The sequence below is a fragment of the Neopsephotus bourkii genome, unplaced genomic scaffold, assembly GCF_033783945.1.
Source record: "Neopsephotus bourkii isolate Nb327-2 ecotype Australia unplaced genomic scaffold, CSIRO-AGI_Nbou_v1 NB_272, whole genome shotgun sequence".
Classification (NCBI taxonomy): Eukaryota; Metazoa; Chordata; class Aves; order Psittaciformes; family Psittacidae; genus Neopsephotus; species Neopsephotus bourkii.
The window spans coordinates 1,400,155-1,421,213 of record NW_026900781.1 but is presented as its reverse complement, the minus strand read 5'-3'; the positions used below and the strand labels follow the sequence as shown (position 1 = coordinate 1,421,213).

At 38.3% G+C, this 21,059-nt stretch overlaps 1 protein-coding gene across 2 annotated transcripts in view; it reads left to right on the top strand.

Annotated features, from left to right (window-relative positions):
• Positions 1-16,699, top strand: part of CTDP1 (CTD phosphatase subunit 1) — a 106,055-nt gene extending 89,356 nt beyond the window's left edge. For both annotated transcript variants that reach the window (XM_061346337.1, XM_061346338.1), the window contains exon 13: positions 15,646-16,699. In XM_061346337.1, the coding sequence (XP_061202321.1) occupies positions 15,646-15,787 (142 nt within the window). In that variant the 3' untranslated portion in view covers positions 15,788-16,699. The remainder of the gene's footprint in view (positions 1-15,645) is intronic.
• Positions 16,700-21,059: the final 4,360 nt, after the last annotated feature.

The following is a 21,059-nucleotide window of genomic DNA, read 5'->3' as shown; positions in this document are numbered from 1 at the left end:
AGGCCGGGCTGGCTGGAGCTCTGAGCAACCTGACGTAGTTGAAGATGTCCCTGCTCATTGCAGGGGGGTTGGACAGGGTGACCTTTAAAGTTCCTTCCAACCCAAACTATTATGTGATTCTATGATTTGTCATCTTCTGTATTTCCTTAGGCTTCAGAAAATTGTCATCTGTTTCAATTACATGAGAAGTATTTATAAGATTTTTGAAAGGGGTGGAAAATTGGGAAACTCTTCCCAAAACCCAGGTATGAGTTCTGAGGGATAAACCTGGGTCTAATGGAAGGATCTGTGCTGCTCAACATGGGCAGCTCTGAAGTTTTGCTCTGAAGCCCCATCAGTGAATTTTGTAGGGAATTGTATGTTCTTATTAATACATTTTTGTATGCTTTTCTCTAAGATAATCTATATTCTACGTGAGTCTTCCTATGCTTAAGAAGAAATTGATGAATAGATTTAAGAAAGTTGTGTTGCAAGATTAAGCAAGATTTGTGATTGCAATTTCATTTGGGAAGCATGCATTACATTAGTTTTCTTCTAGCATGATTCTTGATGGTGATATTTTTCTTATATGTGGCAAATTAAGAAATTAAATAACAGTGTTGACAGCCATTAACCTTAGGTTTCTTTATAGCTTGTATTATAAATTTATAGTAAGATTCTGTGAGGGAAATAAAAAACTGTAAGAAGTTCTTCATGGTTTCCTTATTGTCTTGGGTTTATGACTGCTACTAAACCCAGGACACTTACAAAATAGTTAGGGAAGATTACCTTTTCCTATTGCAAATTTGTGCCTATGAAATATTATAAATCATGTTTCAGATGGAGGTACTTAGCATGTGTTTGACAAATGGGAGAAATGTGTAGAATTCACTAATCTTCAAAAGCAAAGTAGCAAAAAGAGCACTGGTTACTAGAGAGGAACCAATATGGAGAACTACACATCAATTCAAAAGATTCTCTTTTTTTTTTCCTTAAAGTATCTCAGGTTTTCCAACCGCAGTTTTCAAGGAAGAAATACAATGTTTATAAATGAAAATAGGAAGACAACATCACAGATGTAAAGCTCTAACTCATGCAGAGCTAGATGCTACTCATATTTGTACATTTATTTTCTCCTTCACATAAAGTGCACTTTTAATCCTACGGAAAGCAGGAAACTCTGTTAAGTATACCCAGAAGTTGTGTTACCTGAGGAATAGTGTAAAGGATGCGTGTGCATGACTAGCCTCTAACATGTCACTGTGCTGCAGTGAGAAGGATGTAAGCACACAGTGAACTAGTTCTTAAGAGTCATACAAACCTTAGAATGGCATGGTAATTTTCTCAATTCCTCTTTTGTTTTTAAAAATAAATAAATACTCTTTTTAGCCTTGCTGTTATGTTACATGCAAAATAGTAATCCCAGAATAAAGGCATGGAAAACATGCAGTATTTAAAGTACTAGGCTAGCTTTGAAAGTACTTCAGTATAATTGAGTAGATAAAAAGCAGCTGCAGTTGCCATCCACACTTTGCAGTAACAAAGTCAGTTTTGCAAGACACTAAAGATTCTGACAAATTGGTTGTTGTAGGTAGAAATTTAGGGGAAGTAACAATCTTCATCATATTCTTCTGGGATAAGTTACTGCTTCACAGTGAAAATTATTGCATGAAATACAGATTACTCCAGAGCTGATCTTTAACGCCTGGCACTCAAACTTCTGATTTTGAAACCTCAAGTTCAACAAAGATGTATTTAAATTGGACTTTTGTATCAGAAATACATGGAAAAATCTTTAGTAAAACTTTTCAAAAATAATATAATTCTCTGAAATTCCAATTTTCCAGTTACTACAGTAGTCAAAATGGAGGAACATTTTTTTATTTTTATATGTATCTGTATCTCTATATCTCTTCTTGCTGTACTTTTGCATGAAATTCTATGGGTGTCTGTTTCTTCAGTCTGTTTGTCAGAGATGTATCCTGAATTTTTCTTTCTCCTTGATGAAATATCTTTTCTGTGTCGATCACTAATGTGCAAAGGAGAATGAGATTTCACTGCACAGAGGGATAATGAAATATTCAACTGGTTTCATCCCCATTTACAGCAAAATCAAAGCTCTCAAAATCACTGGAAGATTAGTAAAGAAAAAAAGGGTCTAACTTAAGTCTGTTGTATGTTCAGATACATAAACCTGTAGGGAAGCAAGCGTACACTTACTCCATTGTTGAAGAGGAAGGTCCTTGTTCTAAGAGTCTGGGTACATGTGTGTCATTGATAAATGTAGCACAAACGATAGATGCAAAGTCTGCTTCAGAAGAAATCACAGAAGGACACTGTTCACTTCATAGCTGTTGCTTATAGATTCTGAAATACTTTGAGCTGCTAACTGATGAGTTATTGCAAAGGCCTAATACAATATGTGTTTATTAGAGGAACATGTATTTTGGAAAGCCTCAGATCATTAACTGCATAAGGAAAAAAATGTCACAGGAGAGAACAGCAAGAGCATAAACTTTCACACATTTAGAGTATTAAATAGAGCTAAAATAACCAAGGTGCCTGTTCACATTCACATCACGAGACTGAAATGGTCTTGTGTTTCTGTTTCCTACAAGGAATAAGTGCACAGCTTGTGCCTGTTTGCTGGAAGTGTCAAGATGCTAAGTTTCCATTGCAGCTTTTTTTGCACCCCTCCCTTTTCTTTTTTTCTTTTTTTTTCCTTCTAAAATAGAGGTTCTTATCCTCATAGAGGCTTTTAGGAAGTGAGCTGTACAGTCTCAGTGTCCTGTGGCCCAACCAAGCAAACCTTGGTGCAGCATTAATGTAGAAAGCAGCTGACTTCATTATACTCCAGACTGCCCCAGAGCCCAGGTTAACTTAAAGGCAGCTGTCGCTTAAGGGAGCTACACTTTAGTGTAGCTGAGCTATTCCTACATCATAAATGATCAATGGCACTTCTTCTAAGAGAGCTGGCTGTTCTGTAGCATGCAGGCTGAATGCTTACTTGCTCTCCAGAGGCTGCTTGTGGTCTGCTTGATGGAGTAGCAAAGTGGAGCACATGCGAGTGTGCTGCTGACTGTTGTTGTAAGGTCCTTGTAAACCTAAGTATTATCACTAATATGTGAGGGTTTGGGGTTTTTATGAATCTTACATGGCAGGTGCCATAGCTGAAGTTCAAGGAAGCTTACTGGGATTTGTTGGTTTCTCCTGGGGTGGTGGCTCTCTTGTACATGTTCCTAAACAACTTGACTAAATCGTTTCTCAGTAACATTCATATCTATGGAACATTAGGGTTATTTTGGAGGGGGAGGGGTGTTTTATTCGGTTTGGGTTTTTTCTTTCCAAAGTCACTCTCCATATGGAAATTATGTTGCTTTTTTCCCAAGTTTCTTTAGCATTTTGTGGTATAAGTGAGGTAATCTGCACTTTTAACTATCAGCTAAATCTAATAAATTTTACATTAAGAATAACAAGTTGTTATAGTTCTAGAAATACTTTTCTGTTTTCATTATTCACTAAATAGCTGAACAGTGGTACTTTGAACTTGTGTGAGGTATTTTAACATGATTCTGTGGTATCTTCACATATCCCTCCACAGTATGGAGGATTCAAATCATTGCAAATTGTTATAAGGGATGTAAACTGCCTAAGACGGCTTTTCTCACAGTGTGGTAGTTTACAATACCTGTGTCTGTGTTAGACCACATCAGATGGGAAGTTTGAAAATGCTTTGAAATACAGTCTGATTAGAGTGAGCATCTGCCTTCAGCTTCTTTCACTGCTTGATGTGAAAATACCTAGAAGCTATTTAGATGCAATATTATCCAGTCCAGGTGTGTCTGTGTGTGCAGTTAATGTAACTGGAATTGCACATGATATCGAAATTATACCTATCAATGAACATAGTGATTATGCAGTTGAGATCAGGAAGAGAAATGTCTTTGAAAAAGGGGAAAATAACATAAACTTCTCTTACACTGTTTTCAGTAACAGATTTGAAAGCTCATTGAAAGCTCATTCATTAAAAATTAACTAAGTTGTCAATACCATGTTCTCTTAATGAGTTTTTCTGCATCAGTACTATGTGTCTTAACCATGTAAGTCTACATGATGCTTAAGTTCTAACAGTTCTCATACTTTGGGTGAAGGTTAGAGAGGCAATTAAATGTCTGTGTGTTACAAGAATTAGGAAAGTCTTTTATTTAAGTATATAAAATCTTTATTTTCTCTATGTACTTTAACACTAAGTAGGCTTCACTTGCACTTTCCATAGGACATGCTGGTATCTGCAAAATGAACTGGATGCTACTTTTTTTCTAGATTATACAGGAGAAAAAGTTTGGAACTTTAATGTAGGACAACAGTCATTATTTACCTTGTTTTCCTTATCCCCTGAAATGTGTCAGTAAATGCTAAGATATATACAGGAATTGCTGTTATTCTTACATTCCTCTTTTCTAATTCTGTAATGATTTAGTGAATCTGTGTATATGTTAGAGTTCTGGGTGAAGTAATGAAACAGATTTCTCAGTAATGTGTCGATATGTTTGAAGTTGAAGTCTTTCTGCAGTCGCTGTCTTTTATCACTTCAGAGCCGTTAACTAATAGCTTCCACCCCAGGCCAACGGAGTAAGTAGAGCCTGAGGGAAAATAATTTGCTATAATAAATCTGCAGAAGCACCAGTCTACAACAACTGGATTTTGTAGGAGCAGACTATAGAAACCAAGTATTATTGTAATTTGTGAAAGAGTAAGGCTACGAAGTAATGAGTGGCACTCACATAATCAGAGGGAAAAAAAGAGAAAAGAGATGTGCTTTCTAGAAGAGAATTCTTGTTTAATTGTGAGACCAGCTGAAGAAGAAAGTGCAAAGCCTTGAAAAACAACACTTCAGTTTGGAAAAGAATCCGTGTACAGCACGGAGGATCTCAGCACCCTTCAAGGACCCCAACTTTAAGCCTAAGGAGTGATCTGTACTAGTGAGAGGAAGAAATTAGCTGAACCTGTTTGTCTTCCTATTTAGCTCTGGGTTTCTTGTGCTTCTGCAATAAAGATGAGTTTGTCTTGGAATCAAGAACAAGTGTTTTGTTTGCTTTAATTAGTGTATCACTGTTAAGTGAACTGTAAAAGTAGTGCTGAGGTCAGAGTTGGATGAGAGTATGCATGAGCTACAGGGGAGCCAGAAGAGCCCTGGGCAAGTCCTAGGAGTCTAAAACAGAAGTACCTGAGATGAAAAAGGAGGAGAACCAGTGCTAACAAGATCCCAGCCTAACCCAAACATATGTAATGCCTTGAGATTGTTGGCTGTGGGACTGTTCAAAACAACTCACTGATAGGAGTGCAGTGTTTTCAGAACAGCTTACAAAGGGCAGTTATCTGGCTCTGTAGCCCAGCAGAGAGAGGTGTTTTTTGTGTGAAACATTATATTTAGGTATGAAACATTATATTAGGTATTACCTAGATCCAAAAAGTGCCAAGAGTACAATTTAAGTTTTGAGAAATTAAGACTGAAGGAAACTAGGATAGGAAACAAGTTGGAAGTTCTTGATTTGATCTCCTTAAGGGCCACCTTGTAGAATCAGCAGCTCCAGCTTGGCTTTTGTGATTGCCAGAGTGAGAGGGGGCAACCTAGAAACCCAAGTGGATTTTGAAAACCTAAGTTTTAGTGTTCACTCACAAGAGGAGGAGTAGGAAAAGCATTTCACTCTGAGTTCAGAGCACCTGTGCCACACACAGAGGACAGTTCCTTCCTCTGATGAGATCTGGAGATAAGAAACTCTAAGCATCAGACTGTTTTGGAGTTATTCCTGTTTCTCCAAAGGACTGATTAAAGGGTTCAGGTTCCAGTATCCTGCTCCCACTCACATAAATGATACAGTTCCCCCAGCACTGGACAAATATTTAAGAACTTATTACCACTGCTACCCCATTGCAGTAGTCCATGTTGATTTGGTTCCATCTGTGTCTTTGAAGGAATAGAGACAAGTAAGGAAGATATAAAGTAGAAGTTCAGGGTGAGGAAAACTAGTAACATGGTGCTTCAGTTTACATAGCAGTGGGAAAGCTGCCATAAAGACTGAATAGCCTAGGGTTGGCCCTCAGGTAATTTAGGCAGCATTTTTTCCTTTAGTCAGGCTGAATGCTTCAGTGCAATTTATAACTACTAAACAATTCATGCTTTTCCTTAATAAGATATATGGATATCTAAATATCTCTTGAGAGTAAGAAAATCAAGAACTACATTAGCAACTGTTAGCGAAGGTTTAATCCTTCATTCAGTGCCACTACTGAGACCTAGGATGTTAACAGGAATGCTGTAAGGCAGTTTTGTTCTGATAAGGAAAAATAGCCGATATATTACAACACTAGTTTTCCTAATGAATTCTGAAAGTATTTATATTTCACATAATAGCTAATGTGCATTAATCTTGACCCTTGTAAGTCTGTAATGGCAGCTAAACAGCAGTGTATATCAACAACTAAATGGCCTACTTGAAGCATGTGCTAAGATGCTATTAGAAGAGGAGCAGCGCTACATCTTAATGGTGGGGGGAGGTGTAACAGGAATTAAAATGGGTAGATCTTCCCATTTGTGAATATTTTATTAATTGTTAGAGCTCCTAGTGGGTTTTTCCCACTAGGGAAAAACAAAATGAGGTTTTGTAGAAAACTTGGACTTCCTTGAGAAGTCTGTTGTATCAACCTGATTGTGGAGATTTGGCCCAGTATTGTTATCAGCCAAGCATGGGAAAAGCAGAATATGGATGTTTTCATTTCCTCACCCCACAGTAGATGCTGCAGCAGCAAAAGTATCCTTTGTGTTGTGTCTCAAGCATTTTGTCACCATGGTGTGCAGAAGGGGTCCCTGTTCTCTGAAGGGAACACCTCTGATTCAGAGCCTCATTATGCTGTTTCTCAGACTACTACTGTGGCTCAAGTGTGCCTTTAGCTATCCCTGGAAGTACTTACTGGAAAACTAAATTGAATATATTACAGTATTTATTTTGCCAGTTACAGTGATATAATCCATCACACAAACCAGATCATGTTAAATGCTTGTACAAAATATATTCCTACTAGGCAGAGGACCTGTAGAGCTTGCAGGCACAATCAACAGAAATATAAGAGACACATCTCTCAGCTGATGTTGCTGTTCACTTCAGACTGCTGTGTCTGGAATAGTAATACCTGGAAGTCTGACAAGAAGGTTTTCAGTGTTTAAGGTATTAACAAGGGTGGGTAAACCATGCCTGAGCTTAGGGGACTAGGCTGCCTGCAAAGTCATGGTGTGGGGCCAGGCTTTCTTCTGCACACATGCACTATCCCTTCCAACAAGGGTAACCTGGTTGTGCAAGCTAGAAAAGAGCAGGGGATATATCTAAGTCCCTGCATCAGACAGTTCAGCTGTGGAGAAAGCCTGCAAAGTGATTTTATTCCAGAAGTCATGCAGGAGGAAGTGCCTGGTGTTTCTTCCAGTCAGGCGCCTACCTCGCATGTCAGACCTTGCTCCTGTCCCTGCACCACTGTGGCTATCTCATTCTCAGCAACTAGAAAGAGAACAATTTGTTTCAGTCTTAATTTTTGTTAAATGGTTGAAGCACCAAGACTCTCAGTAGTCATCTGGGGCCCTGAGAAACACCTTTTCACACGTATCTCTTGTGTGAATCCAAATATCTGGGTAACTTGAGAGTCATACTTTATATGAGCCCATGGCTGGTACCACTACATGTTCCTAACAGTAGCACAGTATCACCCACGCCCTCACAATAGCTATGATGCCCCCACACCTGCATAAGGTAGTACTCATTAAAAGAGGACTAGAAAGACAGTGGGCAGCTTGCTTTGCTAGAGGATTTAACTGGTTTACCACATGGTTAGGCAGGCAGCAGAGCCAATAAACCAAGTGAGTATCCAGTTAAATCATAGACTCCTAGAATGGTTTGGATTGGAAAGGACCTTAGAGGTAACCTAGTTCCAACCCCTTGCTGTGGTCAAGGACGCTTTCTAGTATACTAGGTTGCTCAAAGGCCCATCCAACCTGGCCTTGTCTGGGAATGTGAGGAGGATGACGGACTTTTTTTTGTGGCAGGAGTGAGATAGTATATTTCATGAAAGAATATACCTGCATGGAAAGAATATGCATATTTTACCTGCTTGAAGAGCAACATTTTAAAGGAATTTTAGGTCTCGTGCTTCTGTGGAGACAGAGTGTTATCCATACAGAGCTGGTAATGTATTTTGTGTTATTTCTGATATTTTATGATGAAGCAGAGATGTTCTTAGTTAACATTCTTGTGAGGAAAGCCATTATTCAGTGAATGAATATCCTAGAAGGATGTTGGGTTTAGCTATTTGAATTTTAATCTCAAAAATTCATTGAAAACAATGACTAATAGAAGAGTTAGTAAAAATCAGAGTTAAAAGCTTCAACAAAATCATCTTAGCTTTCAAAGTAATTTAGTGTACCCCATGACATATTTATTAACATACATATTAAGATAATCTCTATCTAATTTAAAAGTCATCACATAAGTAAGGGAATATAAATTCCTACTTCCAGCCGCCTTGCTTAGCACAGTCAGCATGTTAAGAGCTAAATTGCATCTTTAGTCATTCAGATGCCCAATGACGCATCTTGAATGTTCTCAGTGTTTGAGTGATGGTGGCGAATCTGACCAGGGTGGCAGAGTAGGTGAATTCCAAACATTACTTTGCAGCACTGGGTCTTTAAACCATAGCTGTACTCTACTATAGTGGCACTGGGGTACTGCCACCTGAGAGAAAAATGAAGGTGGTTTGACTTTCCTCAGAGAAATCAGATGCTGTTTCTTTTCCAACTCCTTATTTTGATGTAATTTATAGTTTTCTAAATTGCCTATCTTACTTTTTTGCCAGCTTCGCACATTAATTTTATTGTCGCGTTTCTTCATTTTTAAAGCAATAGCTTGTATTTAGATGTCTAGTGAGAACATTATTCTTCATCGTTGAGAATATCTCCTGCAGTGCTTCCTATAACAGAAATTAACGTGACTGATACCATTTTCAAAAGGCTTTTTTCAAACCAAATCCAGATAGAATAGCTTTACTGTAGCCATTAGGCACTGGAGAAGGAAGTCTTGAAGCTTCCTTTGCTCACTGCTGATCCTTGATATCTCTTATTATGGCCTCCCAGAGCTACCCAGAATCTCTACAGAACTATAAATCTATACCATCTGACATCTACTGGCAGAATGGGTAATATTTGTAAACTAGAAGAAGCTGGAGAGAGAACTCAGTTCAAACAACAAAGGCTTGGTATAGCTTTAAACATACTGGTATGTTGATGGACATGTATTTTTTTGTCTGAATATTGGCTTGCTCCCATGTTGGGAGGTTATTCAAATGCAGTCATCTAGAAAGGGAGTGAGATTGTTCAGGTAGATCTGGTGTCTCTGTTTGTTTACAATAGGATTAAGAGATGATATGCCTCTGTGCGTTTTCCATTATGCGTGTGCCAGGTAACGGTCTGGCATTCTACATAGTGAAAAGGATGTTTAATTTTCTGCTGTCTTCTACAAGTCAATGACAAGAGTATTTGTTACATGATCTAAAACTGCAACTGTCGCATTTGCCTTTTGAAGAAATAGTCAATGTTGCATGTTGTAAATGTCTTCTTATAACACCTACAGGGATTATTTTTAAGCAACTTAAAAAAATAACAAGTAATAGTTTAGAGGCATAGTTTGTTTATCTGTGATTTAATTATATGAACTTAATTGTAGATTCAACTTTTCAGTTTTACATTATCCAGTTTATTTGTTCTCTGTACCTAATTAGTTTAATGCAGAAAAAAATTAGTTCAGTGTGCAGGCTTTTGTTTTAAAGCTTTATTGCTACACTTTTTTAAATATCCCAAGCTAATGTTTAATTGTTATGAAATAACCATTTTCAGTGAGTTGGGGTGGGTTGTTTTGTTTGTTGCTAAACTTCCCTGTTGGTCTAAATGCCAGGAAAACACAGACTTGCAAAATGGATGATTTTAGCAAAATCTACAAACTACCACTTTTGACACAATAGAGTGATTTCTGAATTTATTTTAAAATTTATATTCCTCCTGACTTTAAAAACTTTCTTTCAGTTTAGGTATACGTTGAGTGCTTACTTCAGAGAACTACAAAGCTGTTGTCAAAATAGTCTTACAAGTTGCCAGAATAGTTTCTCGCCATCAGAATACTCTGCAGGTTTGCTACCTCTTAAGGCAAAAGGCACTGAAGCTGTACAGAATTTAATTAGCTCTCACTTTAGCATTGTGTTAGTTAAAATACATTTTGGAGCTGTCAGTTGAAGTTGGTAGATTTCTGCAGGGAGGTTTTTGTGAAGAGCATTAAAAGCATGCTGCTCATCCAACTGCAGGGTCTCTTTCTGCACGCCATGGCTGTGCAATGAACGTTCTCTTTGCATTTTTCTGCATGTTCGATTTCTGGATCATCCTGTAATCCCGCAGACAACCTTGGATGAGTTCTTGAGGAAGTATGTGAGGTGTCTGGCATTTGTTCCTGCTACACTAAATATTGTCCTGTTTGTCATAGCATGAGTGTAAAGCAAAAATTCAGACTCCAGCTCGCCAATATGGGGCTACAGTGTATTGCTCTTAAGGCTGTGTGCTTGGCAGTGTGCTATGCCAGGGCTAGAGAGGACAGAAAATTCAATGTTACTGCACAGATGTTTGAGACAAATTGCCAGAGGGTAGACACCTGAGATTTACAAGCTTGCTATGGACAATTGCTCACTGTTGTATCAAACGTACATGAAAGATGTTGTCATGTAGCCTGTGCTAAGAAACTGCATAACTTGGAACATCTCCCTGAAAATTGAATCATTTTGTCGGCCCTATGTAATGTATTAATGCTCACAACACTGATTTAAGTCTGTGTGTTCGCAGGTCTCACATCCTTTAACCTTGTTAACCAAGTACTGGGCTGGCATCTTTAAAACTGGTTGAGGAGTAGTTTTCCTGGTTTACTGGCCCTAATTCATAATAACTGAAGCATATTTCCACAGAACTAGTTCATCTAAATAAATTGTTCTCAGTCAGATTACAGTGCAAGGGAGTCAAATTCTTGTTGCATTACCAAACTCAAAATCAGCCTTTCTCCACTATGGAAGGAATTTACAGAAAGCTGTGGGCCAGGTGTGTGTGGAAATTGGGACAGACCCTCCATGTCAGACTTCAGAGGTGTGCCTGGGGCTGTGTAGGGATTCTCATAGGGTTGTAATGCTGTTGGAAGGCAGCAAGCTGTTTCAAAATGCCCTTTTCAAACCATTGCCTTCCAAAGTGCTTGCGGCTGCTATTTGAGTATTCTCATTAGAGAGTAACTTGACTGTATTTGGTACGAAATTTAAGTCCTGATTTATGATGTAAGCTGATTTCTTATAAAAGACTAAACACATTTAGTCTGCAGACTCTACTTCATTACTGTACCAATTTTAGGAGCTATTGAAAAAAAATCAGGTCAGTTTGCAATAATTTTGGAGTTACTCCTTAACGGAATAGGGATGGGGATTGTGGGTATGTGGAGTTTAAAGTATGCATGAACATTTATTTACCAAATTGCTATAGTTTTGTTTTTCAAGTTAAAATCAAAGTTTGGAAAAGATTTAGGTTTGCTTTATTTAAAACAAAGGTTATGTTGCCCTTTGCTTATTAGATGTTTCTATTTTAATGTAGTACTGTATTTCTTAGAAGGGTGCCATTGGGATGCAAAACAGACCAGAGACAATCTGCTTTTCAGTTAATAGAAAAAAAATGGAGTTTCCAACATCATTTATTTTCAGCTAACTATAAATCAAGGCCTTAAGATAATAGAAGCAACTAATACTGGACTTCTTTTAAACTGATTTGTTGCCTATGGCTCTTTCAGTGAACTAGATTTGGATTCAAATTATGAAAATGAAGTTTTCATTTGACCTTTAGGTATATTTGCAATTATATTTTTGTGACAGATCAAGAGCTAAACAGATTTTATTCTCAGTTTTTCCTGTGCTATTTTTCAGATGTATACACTGTGGTCTACTGCAAGTTTGTAATGTCTTCTCTTCCTGTCTCTTTATTTGGAATACCTCTAAGTATATTTCACATTAACATTCTGTAGATTAAATTTTCCTAAAAGTTAACTTTTATACATGTAGAACTGCAAGTGGGTTTTTTTTACTATCATGTTGAATTCGACATGTAGTTTACTCAAATATCTTAATAATTCATGTAAATACATGTTTTTTTTAAATGCAGTTATATTTTTAAAAGATTTCTCCATCACATGAACTGGTAGGCCTCCCAGTGTTGGGTATTACAAAGGAAGAATATTAATGCAGAGGCAAACCTGAATTGTACAAGTTTTTTCTCAGAGTTGTCAGATACTTGAAGTTCTAAATTCAGTCTTTTGCCAAGTTTAATCGTTCATTTGTGAGGTTAAAGATATTCAGTTGTTACCCATGTGTTCGGGTTTTAATAGCAGTCAAGCAAAATTCCTTTTAAAAAATGCAAGTCAGGCCAATGGAAGCCTGCAACATACTGCTGAGTCATTTTCTGTAAATATTAAGGTAGAATCCTGTATGTGCTTACCTTTTACACTCAAAAGTGTTATGCACTATGACTCTCAAAGTGGAAATGACAAAAGAGCAGGCACAAAATAATGAGGAAAATACACATTTCAAATTGGCTGTTAATAGATAGGCTGTCATGGGTCTATACTGCTTTTCCCTGAAGATAGAAATTATTAGTGAAATGTTATCTCTCTTTTCTGAATTTCCAAAGAAAAAGTGCAGCACTATGTTAATGTTTTTCTCCATACTTCTGTCAGAGTTAGCTTTCCATCAGATTTTGTAATACTCGTTGAAATGTTTTTGGAATAGCTACGCAGTTGCAGCTTACAGTACACAAATAGTGAAAGGTGTTTATATCTTAATAAGAACAATATTCACATTCCCAAGAGACTTTTTGTTTCTTCTAGCAGAGGACTAATAGTTAGCTGTGTTTTCCTTTTTGGTTTTGATGGGTTTTTTCTTCCTCATGAGTGAGGAAGTTTTCATAGCTAGATTGAATAGAGCTGTCATTCTAGCCTTGATGAAAGAACAAGAACTGACAAAATAGGTGACATTCAGTCTTTTGCATTTCCAAAGGCACTGTTTAATACAATTGAATGAAGGATGAAAATACGTCAGGACTGTCCCTTAAAGTTTTCTGGAAAGTTTTTTTGTAGACTGGAACTCCGTTCTTTAATTAACTAGTTATACTGACTATTTCAGGTCCCTGTATTTTTCTTGTTGATTGTTCCCACTGAAATCTAGTTGCTGTTGAGTAGATTTAAAAGCTGCTTTGTTGCTTAAATTAGTAATTTTCTGGTCTTTGATTCGGTATCTTGTAAATGAAACTGTTCCTTACATTTAAGAAATTATCAGCTAGCAGTGAGGCACTGTTCCTCCACAGACCTTTTTTCAATGGGATCTTTGCTGTTGAGTTAGGTCCCAGCAAGGTCATGGTACCTGGACTGGTTCTAAAAACCTGCTTGTCCTGCTATGTTATTTAATCATTATCTGCAGTTGTATGTGATTCATATGTGTAAATTATAACTGTCAGACTGTCAATTTTATTTTTTCAGGTGGTAGATACATCAGTTTCAATAGATGCAATGTTACAAACTGAGGAATACAAATGTTTTCAGCTGTGAGCATTGTGCTGTAGATGCCCTCCTTGTCTTTATTTCTCAGCAGTACATGTATACTACTTAGCTACTACTTGTTAAATATGCACAACTTTTCTTTTGCTGAGTAAGGCTCTTTTAACTTTCTTTAATTCCCAATTAGCTTTTCTCTAGCTAATAGCCTCGTTAATGCCTAAAATAGTGCTATATCTCTGAAGGCTGAAATCATAATGAAGTGAAACATCATGCATGTGTATAGCTTTTAATGGAAGTGTGCCAAGATTTCTTCCAACTGGGCATTTTTAGTCTTGAGTGTTTCCTTCCCCGAATTGCATGCTAATGTAGGCTGCTTGGGAATCAGCCTTACGCCTGAGAAACTGCTTTTGATTGTTTATTAGGCTGCATTTAGTGCCCTGTAACTCCCTCAGCAGGCCACATTTGAGTTCCAATAGCAAAATACTCATGAAATGCTTTCATCTCATCCCTTTATTCCTTGTTAGGGATTTAGACCCCAGACTGAATCCCAGGGCTTCAGCCTTACCTCCTGGAGTATTACATCTACCGCCCTATGCCGAACACAAAACCCCACCTAACATATTGTGAGGAAGCACTAAGCAGCAGCAGCAGTGTATCTTTTTGTCCCACTGGTGCAGCAGAAAGGAAAACCATGGAATACAGTACTGCTTGCTTTCCATTTTGATTCAGACTCCAGTCCTGACTTTGCACCCCACCTTGTCCATCTCCCTGAAAAGCTGAGATAGAAGAGGGTCAGGTGTCACTGAACCAGCCAACAAATCAAGCAGTCAATTAATATTTCTGGGGAAATGGCACTGTTTGTATAAGTAAAAACAGCTTTGTATTTCAGTGTTGCTTACAAGCTCTCAAGTTTGACTTTTTACTTACTTCTTTTGGATATACTTAGTTCAAGTCAGTATTTATAGCAGAGGTCTTTCTTACTATGTGCTACTTGTCTTCACTCTCAGAAGTTAAATGGACCATTGTTAAGTTACTGCTTTTTGCTACAAGATAAAAGATCAGTTCATTAATTTTTCATGGTAGCAAATAGATGTATCCTCTTCTTAATGAAACCCCACCTACCAATGAAAAGAACAGTTACTTAAGAGATACCCCCTTTGCATGTGTTTTTCTGCTTGAAACTTGATCAAATGATCAGGGAAAGATTTTGAAGGTGTTTCTACAACTCATTATGGATTCTGTGCAATGCAGAGTCTCAACTTTATTTTTGTCTCGGAAGTACATGTCTGATATAAAATTCCCTTTTGGCAAGGAAAAGAGATTTTAGCATTCCACAAATCCAGATTCTTTTCCTTATGGCTATGTCCCAGTTGAAGCGTTAGATTTTCCTTGGAGATCTTTCACAACCAGGAGCATGATTCTTTCAGCAGGGTATGGTGCACATCAGCTTCCTGTTGAAACTGGTTAATACTCTGGAGATGCTAAGAAATGTGTTGTGCAGCCTGGCAGTACTAATCCAAAGAGACATAAAATGGGAAGAATGAGACCCCTGTGTTTGGAAACATGAAATTATAAAAGCTGGTGTAGTGAGATTTGGTTAATCATTTTGGTTTTATTTTTGTAAAAGAGCAGGAACTTGAATATTTCAGAATTGTATTTTGATAATCTCTTGTTCACACGATGGATTTCTTTGTTCTTTTGGGATGCAAGAGGAAAATAAATCAACTCATTATTTTCAGCCTCAAACTTTGTTTTCAGTCTTTCTTCAGAAGAATGGAAGAAACAAAATTAACAGTACTTTGTTCTTTGCACCTACAGCTGACAGTAAATAAGAGCAATGTAAAAAAAACATTTGTGTGAACTAGCTACTGTTTGTTCATTTAAAAGCAAGTGCTGTACTTTTTATCTTGACCTGAAAAAAAGTTGAGTCCTTTAACACCATATTTTTTTTCATGTCATACAACGAGATACCTCAGTTCATGGATGTCATCTCTGTCTACCATTCCAGGGGTCACAAGCGCAAACTGGAAGAAGATGATGCTGCCAGTGAATCCAGTAAAGAATCCAGCAATGAAGATGAGGAAGGAAGCAGTTCTGAAGCAGATGAAATGGCAGCAGCACTCGAAGCTGAATTGAATGACTTCATGTGATATTCATGCAGAAGATGGAATCTGTAATTCTATTTTACTTCTCATAAATGGATCGGACTTCAGATGAGTCTCTTACGTCAGTACTCAGTGTTTTTCCAAAATGTGTATGTATATTTTGCAAAGCAGCACAAGAGGTGACACATTATTTTACAAAATCAGAAATAGATGTTTTTAAGGTGTTTTATTAAAGGAAAATATACTTTTTTAAACAAAAAAAAGTATTGAATGGGACTTGGTGTGCTATGCCAAAGACATGTTAGGAGCTCTGCAGAACCTTCATATACAGGACAGTGATACAAAGATTCGTGATTAAACATACAACAGCTTTTCAAGGATATTACAGTCTGCAGTTTATGGGTAATGGTCTTCAAAAATAAAAAGGAAGGAGGAGATAAAGGAGTTGAAATTGTCTGGATAGTTCAGCAGGAACCTGATGAACTGGTCATCCTTTTCCACAAATAAATGCTATCAAGTATAAAGGATTTTTAAAATAAAAATAAATAAAAAAAAAGAACGATTTATATTTGTATAGAAACAGGTAATGTGATATGCAAGCTTCGTGAACTCTGCACTTCACCCCATCTGTCATGCTTCAAGGAGAATACATAATGATCAAAACTCATGTTTTTAAGTTACTTTGTGGAATAGTTGGGTTCTTTAGGGACATCATTTAGATTTTTAACTTTTCTTCTCTGTAACCAGAAATTTAGCACAGCATACTGTATGATCCTGTATTGCCATAAAAAAACATGTTCACCCATTTGTGTTGTCTTGGAAAGAACGAGTGCTACTTCAGTCTAGGTAGGATTTAATTTCTTTGGCAAGAGATCTGTTGTAAAGTTTTTGTATATTCTATTTCATATTTGACCCACAAAACAGATTTTCTTTCATTTAATAAAAATTCATTTTGTACGCTTTGTTTCCCTTTCCTGTTCATTTTCTTCCCTCAAATACAACTCATCTTTCCATAGCATCTTTTTTTTACTCTGATGAAAATAATGAAAAACATTGAAGGCAAGAGCAAATTCGTAGATCCAGGCAAGTAACTGAGACAGAAAATGGAAACACTGGCTCAGAAGATTCTCTTTTTTTTGGTACATGAACTCTTACATTCTGACATTTTCTCAGGTCTCTTTGACTGGGCTCTGAAGGTATTGTAAGAAGTACTGCTCTGATATTGAATTTCTGAGTCTAGAACCATGGTTTATTCTCAACTGCTAGCAGCTGGAGAGATAAATCCTTTAAAACACGTTTGCAAAAGAAGACTAATAAATTCAGACATCATGGTTAAAGGGAAGTACTTTCTGGTGCAGAAGTACTTAATTTTGCCACTTGATGATAAAACGGAGAGAATATTTGAATAGAATCTCAGCCAGTTTTCAAAGAAGAGCCTAGTTTTCAAAGCTTCATTATGGCAATAAAAGGAAGACTGAGAAAATAGGAGAATCTTTTCAGGTTAATATGGCTTTTTCACTTCAGAATGCAACATCAGCATCCACAAGACACAAATACTTTTTTCTGTGCAAAAAATGTTAAACTTCTTGGACTTTTACACAGGTACCCTATAGGTGAAGTCTACAGTGACCTGCCTGCTGTAGCTCTCCGTGAAAACAATCAGGATGTTCCCGAGTGAGTTGCATTGTGTAACAGAAGACTCATGCTTGTAAAAAGGGAAGTCAGAATACTTTTTTCAGCAACTTAAATGCAGCCTTCCCGGCTATCAGAGATGACTTTTTGTGATTAAATACTAAATATGTTATGGGTACCTTTTGTGTTTTCTTAAATTAAGCCCAGGTGAAATAATTTGAAATAATACCAACTTTTTGGATCGCTGTGATGCTGTAAATTACTTCACAGGTTTCAGCAGAGCCTTGTTCTGATTGATGATCTCTTCCAGTCATGCAGCTCTGTGGCAGCAATCAAACTCTGAATGTAAACACAGCCAGCAAGCAAACCTGAGTAGGTTGCTGTTAGCTCAGCAATGTGGCGCCTTGGTTCAAGCTGTTTGTTGGATGCCATGTCCCCGGCACAGCAGCTGTCTCACAGTGCTCATGGAGTGATTTCATACACATAACATCAGACAAGCTTTTTAGTGTGAAAGGCTGTATCCTCTTCCCAGTTTTATTTTATGGCTGATGCTTTTGATTTACCTGGTGGGGTGCATGTGTCTGGGAAGAGCCCTGAAAGCGATCAGTACTCCACTAAACCAAGTATCATCTAAACCCTGTGTAAACATAGAGCAAGAGCTCTCCACCAGACTGCAAGCTGCATCTATCTAGGGGTCCATTGCCAGTGAAGACTCATCTGCCTCTATGGGAGCTGCAAAACCTGCAATTGGTACTGTAGAGAGAAGCCCTAGGATCAGGCAGCATGCTGACAGGATTAAAGCCAAACAGTTCTCTAACAGCCAGAATGACACTGAAAATTCTTATTTTGACATTGATTACGCAGATATCTCTAACAACTCCTGCTCTCAAATCCTTGCAGTGGGGGGACCTAGTATGGGGTGGGGGTTCAGAGGCACCAATCTATCGCTCAGTGCCAGAGCAACCCAGAAATCTGCTTTCTGTCTAGAAGTAGGCTCCTACTCACTGAGGTGGCTGAATGTAGTAAACTGGTCCCCAGCCTCTCTCTGCACAGGCAGGGTGGAGAAATGGAAACTGAAAATTTGATAGATGGTACGTTAAATGCCTTGGCTAACCTGCCAGCAAGAAGTGTTTTGATGTATGAAGTTATCACTCACTCCCACTTTTTTTAAGATGCAGGAACGTCCTAGAAATGGCAAAAAATGTGTTTTGTGAAATGGCTTTTAACTCCTTATTAAGTAACCTGCATCTCTTGACTAGTTGTTTTATCCTACCTTCTTGACCTACTTCCATAGGTTAGATAGCTAGCAAGGATGTGCTGCCAGGAAGGGCTCTCTTAAAGCAGAATCAAAGACTGGATTCCCACTGAGGCTGTTGAACTTAGACAGTGCTGGTTTCTGAAGGTGTACCAGGCATGGAAATGAGCAGAGAAGGGGCATAAAGTGAACCATGTTTCATTAAGCTTTCTGAGCATGTACTATCACTGCTGTTCAGGAAAGACAGCTCCTAAGGTCTGACAGTGGTTTAAGAGCAGTCACTTCAATTTAAAGACTAGCAGCTTTACTTCTTCCATCTCAACTTGCCCTCAGCTGTTCTTAAGGGAATGGGAATACATCACAGGTCTTTGTAGGGGGTGTAGCGGGACCCATGACAGAAGCAAAAATCATCAGGTAGTGACTAAGCTTTTCTCTTTGTGCATGTGCTGGGGAGGGCTGAAGATGGGGGAACAGTGTCACTTAGTGCTGAGATGTGAAAAACTCCAAGCGTGCAAATGCTTTCACTGTTGGGGTATGTGCATACATGGAGTGGGCCCTTGTGTCTTCTCAGTGTTAGACAGTAACATCCATTGCGGAGGATGGAAAGTCTCAAGTTTCCTTCTTGGCACTACTGCTTGCAGAATAGGTTACTGTCTTACAAGCATGAAAATCCACACACACAAACCTGGAGCTGTACCTTAACATTTCTCAGCTCTGACTAATTTTACTACAGTAAAGATTGCAGTAGATGACAAGTTGGAGAATGGATATATAGTGGTCCTCTTAACAAAGTGGATTTCTTCATGTAGCTGAAAATTGAGCATGAGAAGTCTCCCATAAATTATTAAATCAGGCTTTGCCAAAAGGAAAACATTTGTGAATAATTTGTAATTAAAAATTGAAAGTTCACATAAATCCTAAGTTCTTAGAACCATTTTTTTTAAGTAGAAATGTTCCCTGATAGTTATCCTTCAAGCTGAATCAATACCACAAAAAAAAATAAAATAGGTGTGTTTAAGTGATACAAAAGTTAAAAGAGGATGAAGACTGTGCATTATTTCTTTTGGTTCTCTCCTCAGCACAGCCTCCAAATCTTCCTTTTCCTTGTTGAATTCAAGTTTATGTACACTCTGGGTCACTCCACACCTCATCTTGGCTTATCTCCTTCTATTCTTCAGTGAACCTTAGCCATCACGTGCCCAATTCCGTCACCGTCACTGTCTTTATCCAGTAGGTCCCAGTTCTCACTACCTGCACATAAGTGGGTTGTCATTTTTTTTCCTATCTAACTAATGCAGCCTTCTGTTGTCACTTCAGAAGTGTTTGAAGCCCAGCACCTGGCGCAGCCCCGTCTTCCCTCCCTCTCTGAGGAACAGGAGGCAGCAGGATCTGATCCCTCCAGGCAGCATCACCTACCATGGGCTGGTTTGCTGCAGCTGCATACCCAAGGCTCTTCAAGACCAGGTTGGATATGTCTCTGAGCAACCTGATCTAGCTGAGAAGTGCATATTTCTGCCATACCTGTGGGATGAAAAGCTATATTAACAGCTGGGTATGTGCTGCTCTCTTCCACTGACCACAGTGACTCTGTGAGTCACTGTGCCTTGCCAGGGCACTGGAAAGGGGAATGGAGCCAGACCTTCCTCCTGAGTCACCACTGCTTTCTTCCTAAGCCAAACTCTCACCAGAGTTGACAGACAGTAACTATTGCAAAGCCAGGTAGGCTTAACAGGCGATGATAAAACATCCATCCTTCTCTAGATTTGCTGTGGGACACGAGTAATGCAGAATTTTCTTCTCTGCCCCTTCCACATCTGCCACAAGAAGTCTTGAAAAAGCAAATCACAGAAACCATACGGGAGAGAAACCCTGGTCAAGCACCCTCAAAAGGGCTGCATCCTCCTCCTTTTCCCTTCTCTACAGGAGACAACACCTCTTAGTCCCCAAGAATGTTTACCTGCCTTGCCTGTCAGATTTTGGCTGTTGTTGCTCTTTTACAACAGGCAAGCTGTTCTCACCAAAGCACAACCTACCATTGCTATTGACCAACTGTCAACAGCAAAGCCCATAGGCAACAGCCTCCTCCTCATCATGCTGCCTTCAGACCAAGAGTGATGAGGAGGTGCTTTTTGGCAGGGAGTACAGCAAGAAGACAGAAAAGCTTTTTGTCTTTTCAGACCCACCACTATGGATATGTATGACCCTTTTAGGACACAAGTATTAAATGTGTCACTTAGTGCCAATATAAAGGGTCCTTGAGAAGTTCTCTATTTTAATTAAGTGGATGTGTTTGGTCCTTGGAGAGCTCAACATGTACTTGGGTGAATAAATGTTTTAATAATTCAACTTGGTTTCTCCTAATCTCATAGCTGCATCCCACAGGAAAGCTTTCTTTTCGTTGACACTGAATACAAAATGAAGAACGCTCCA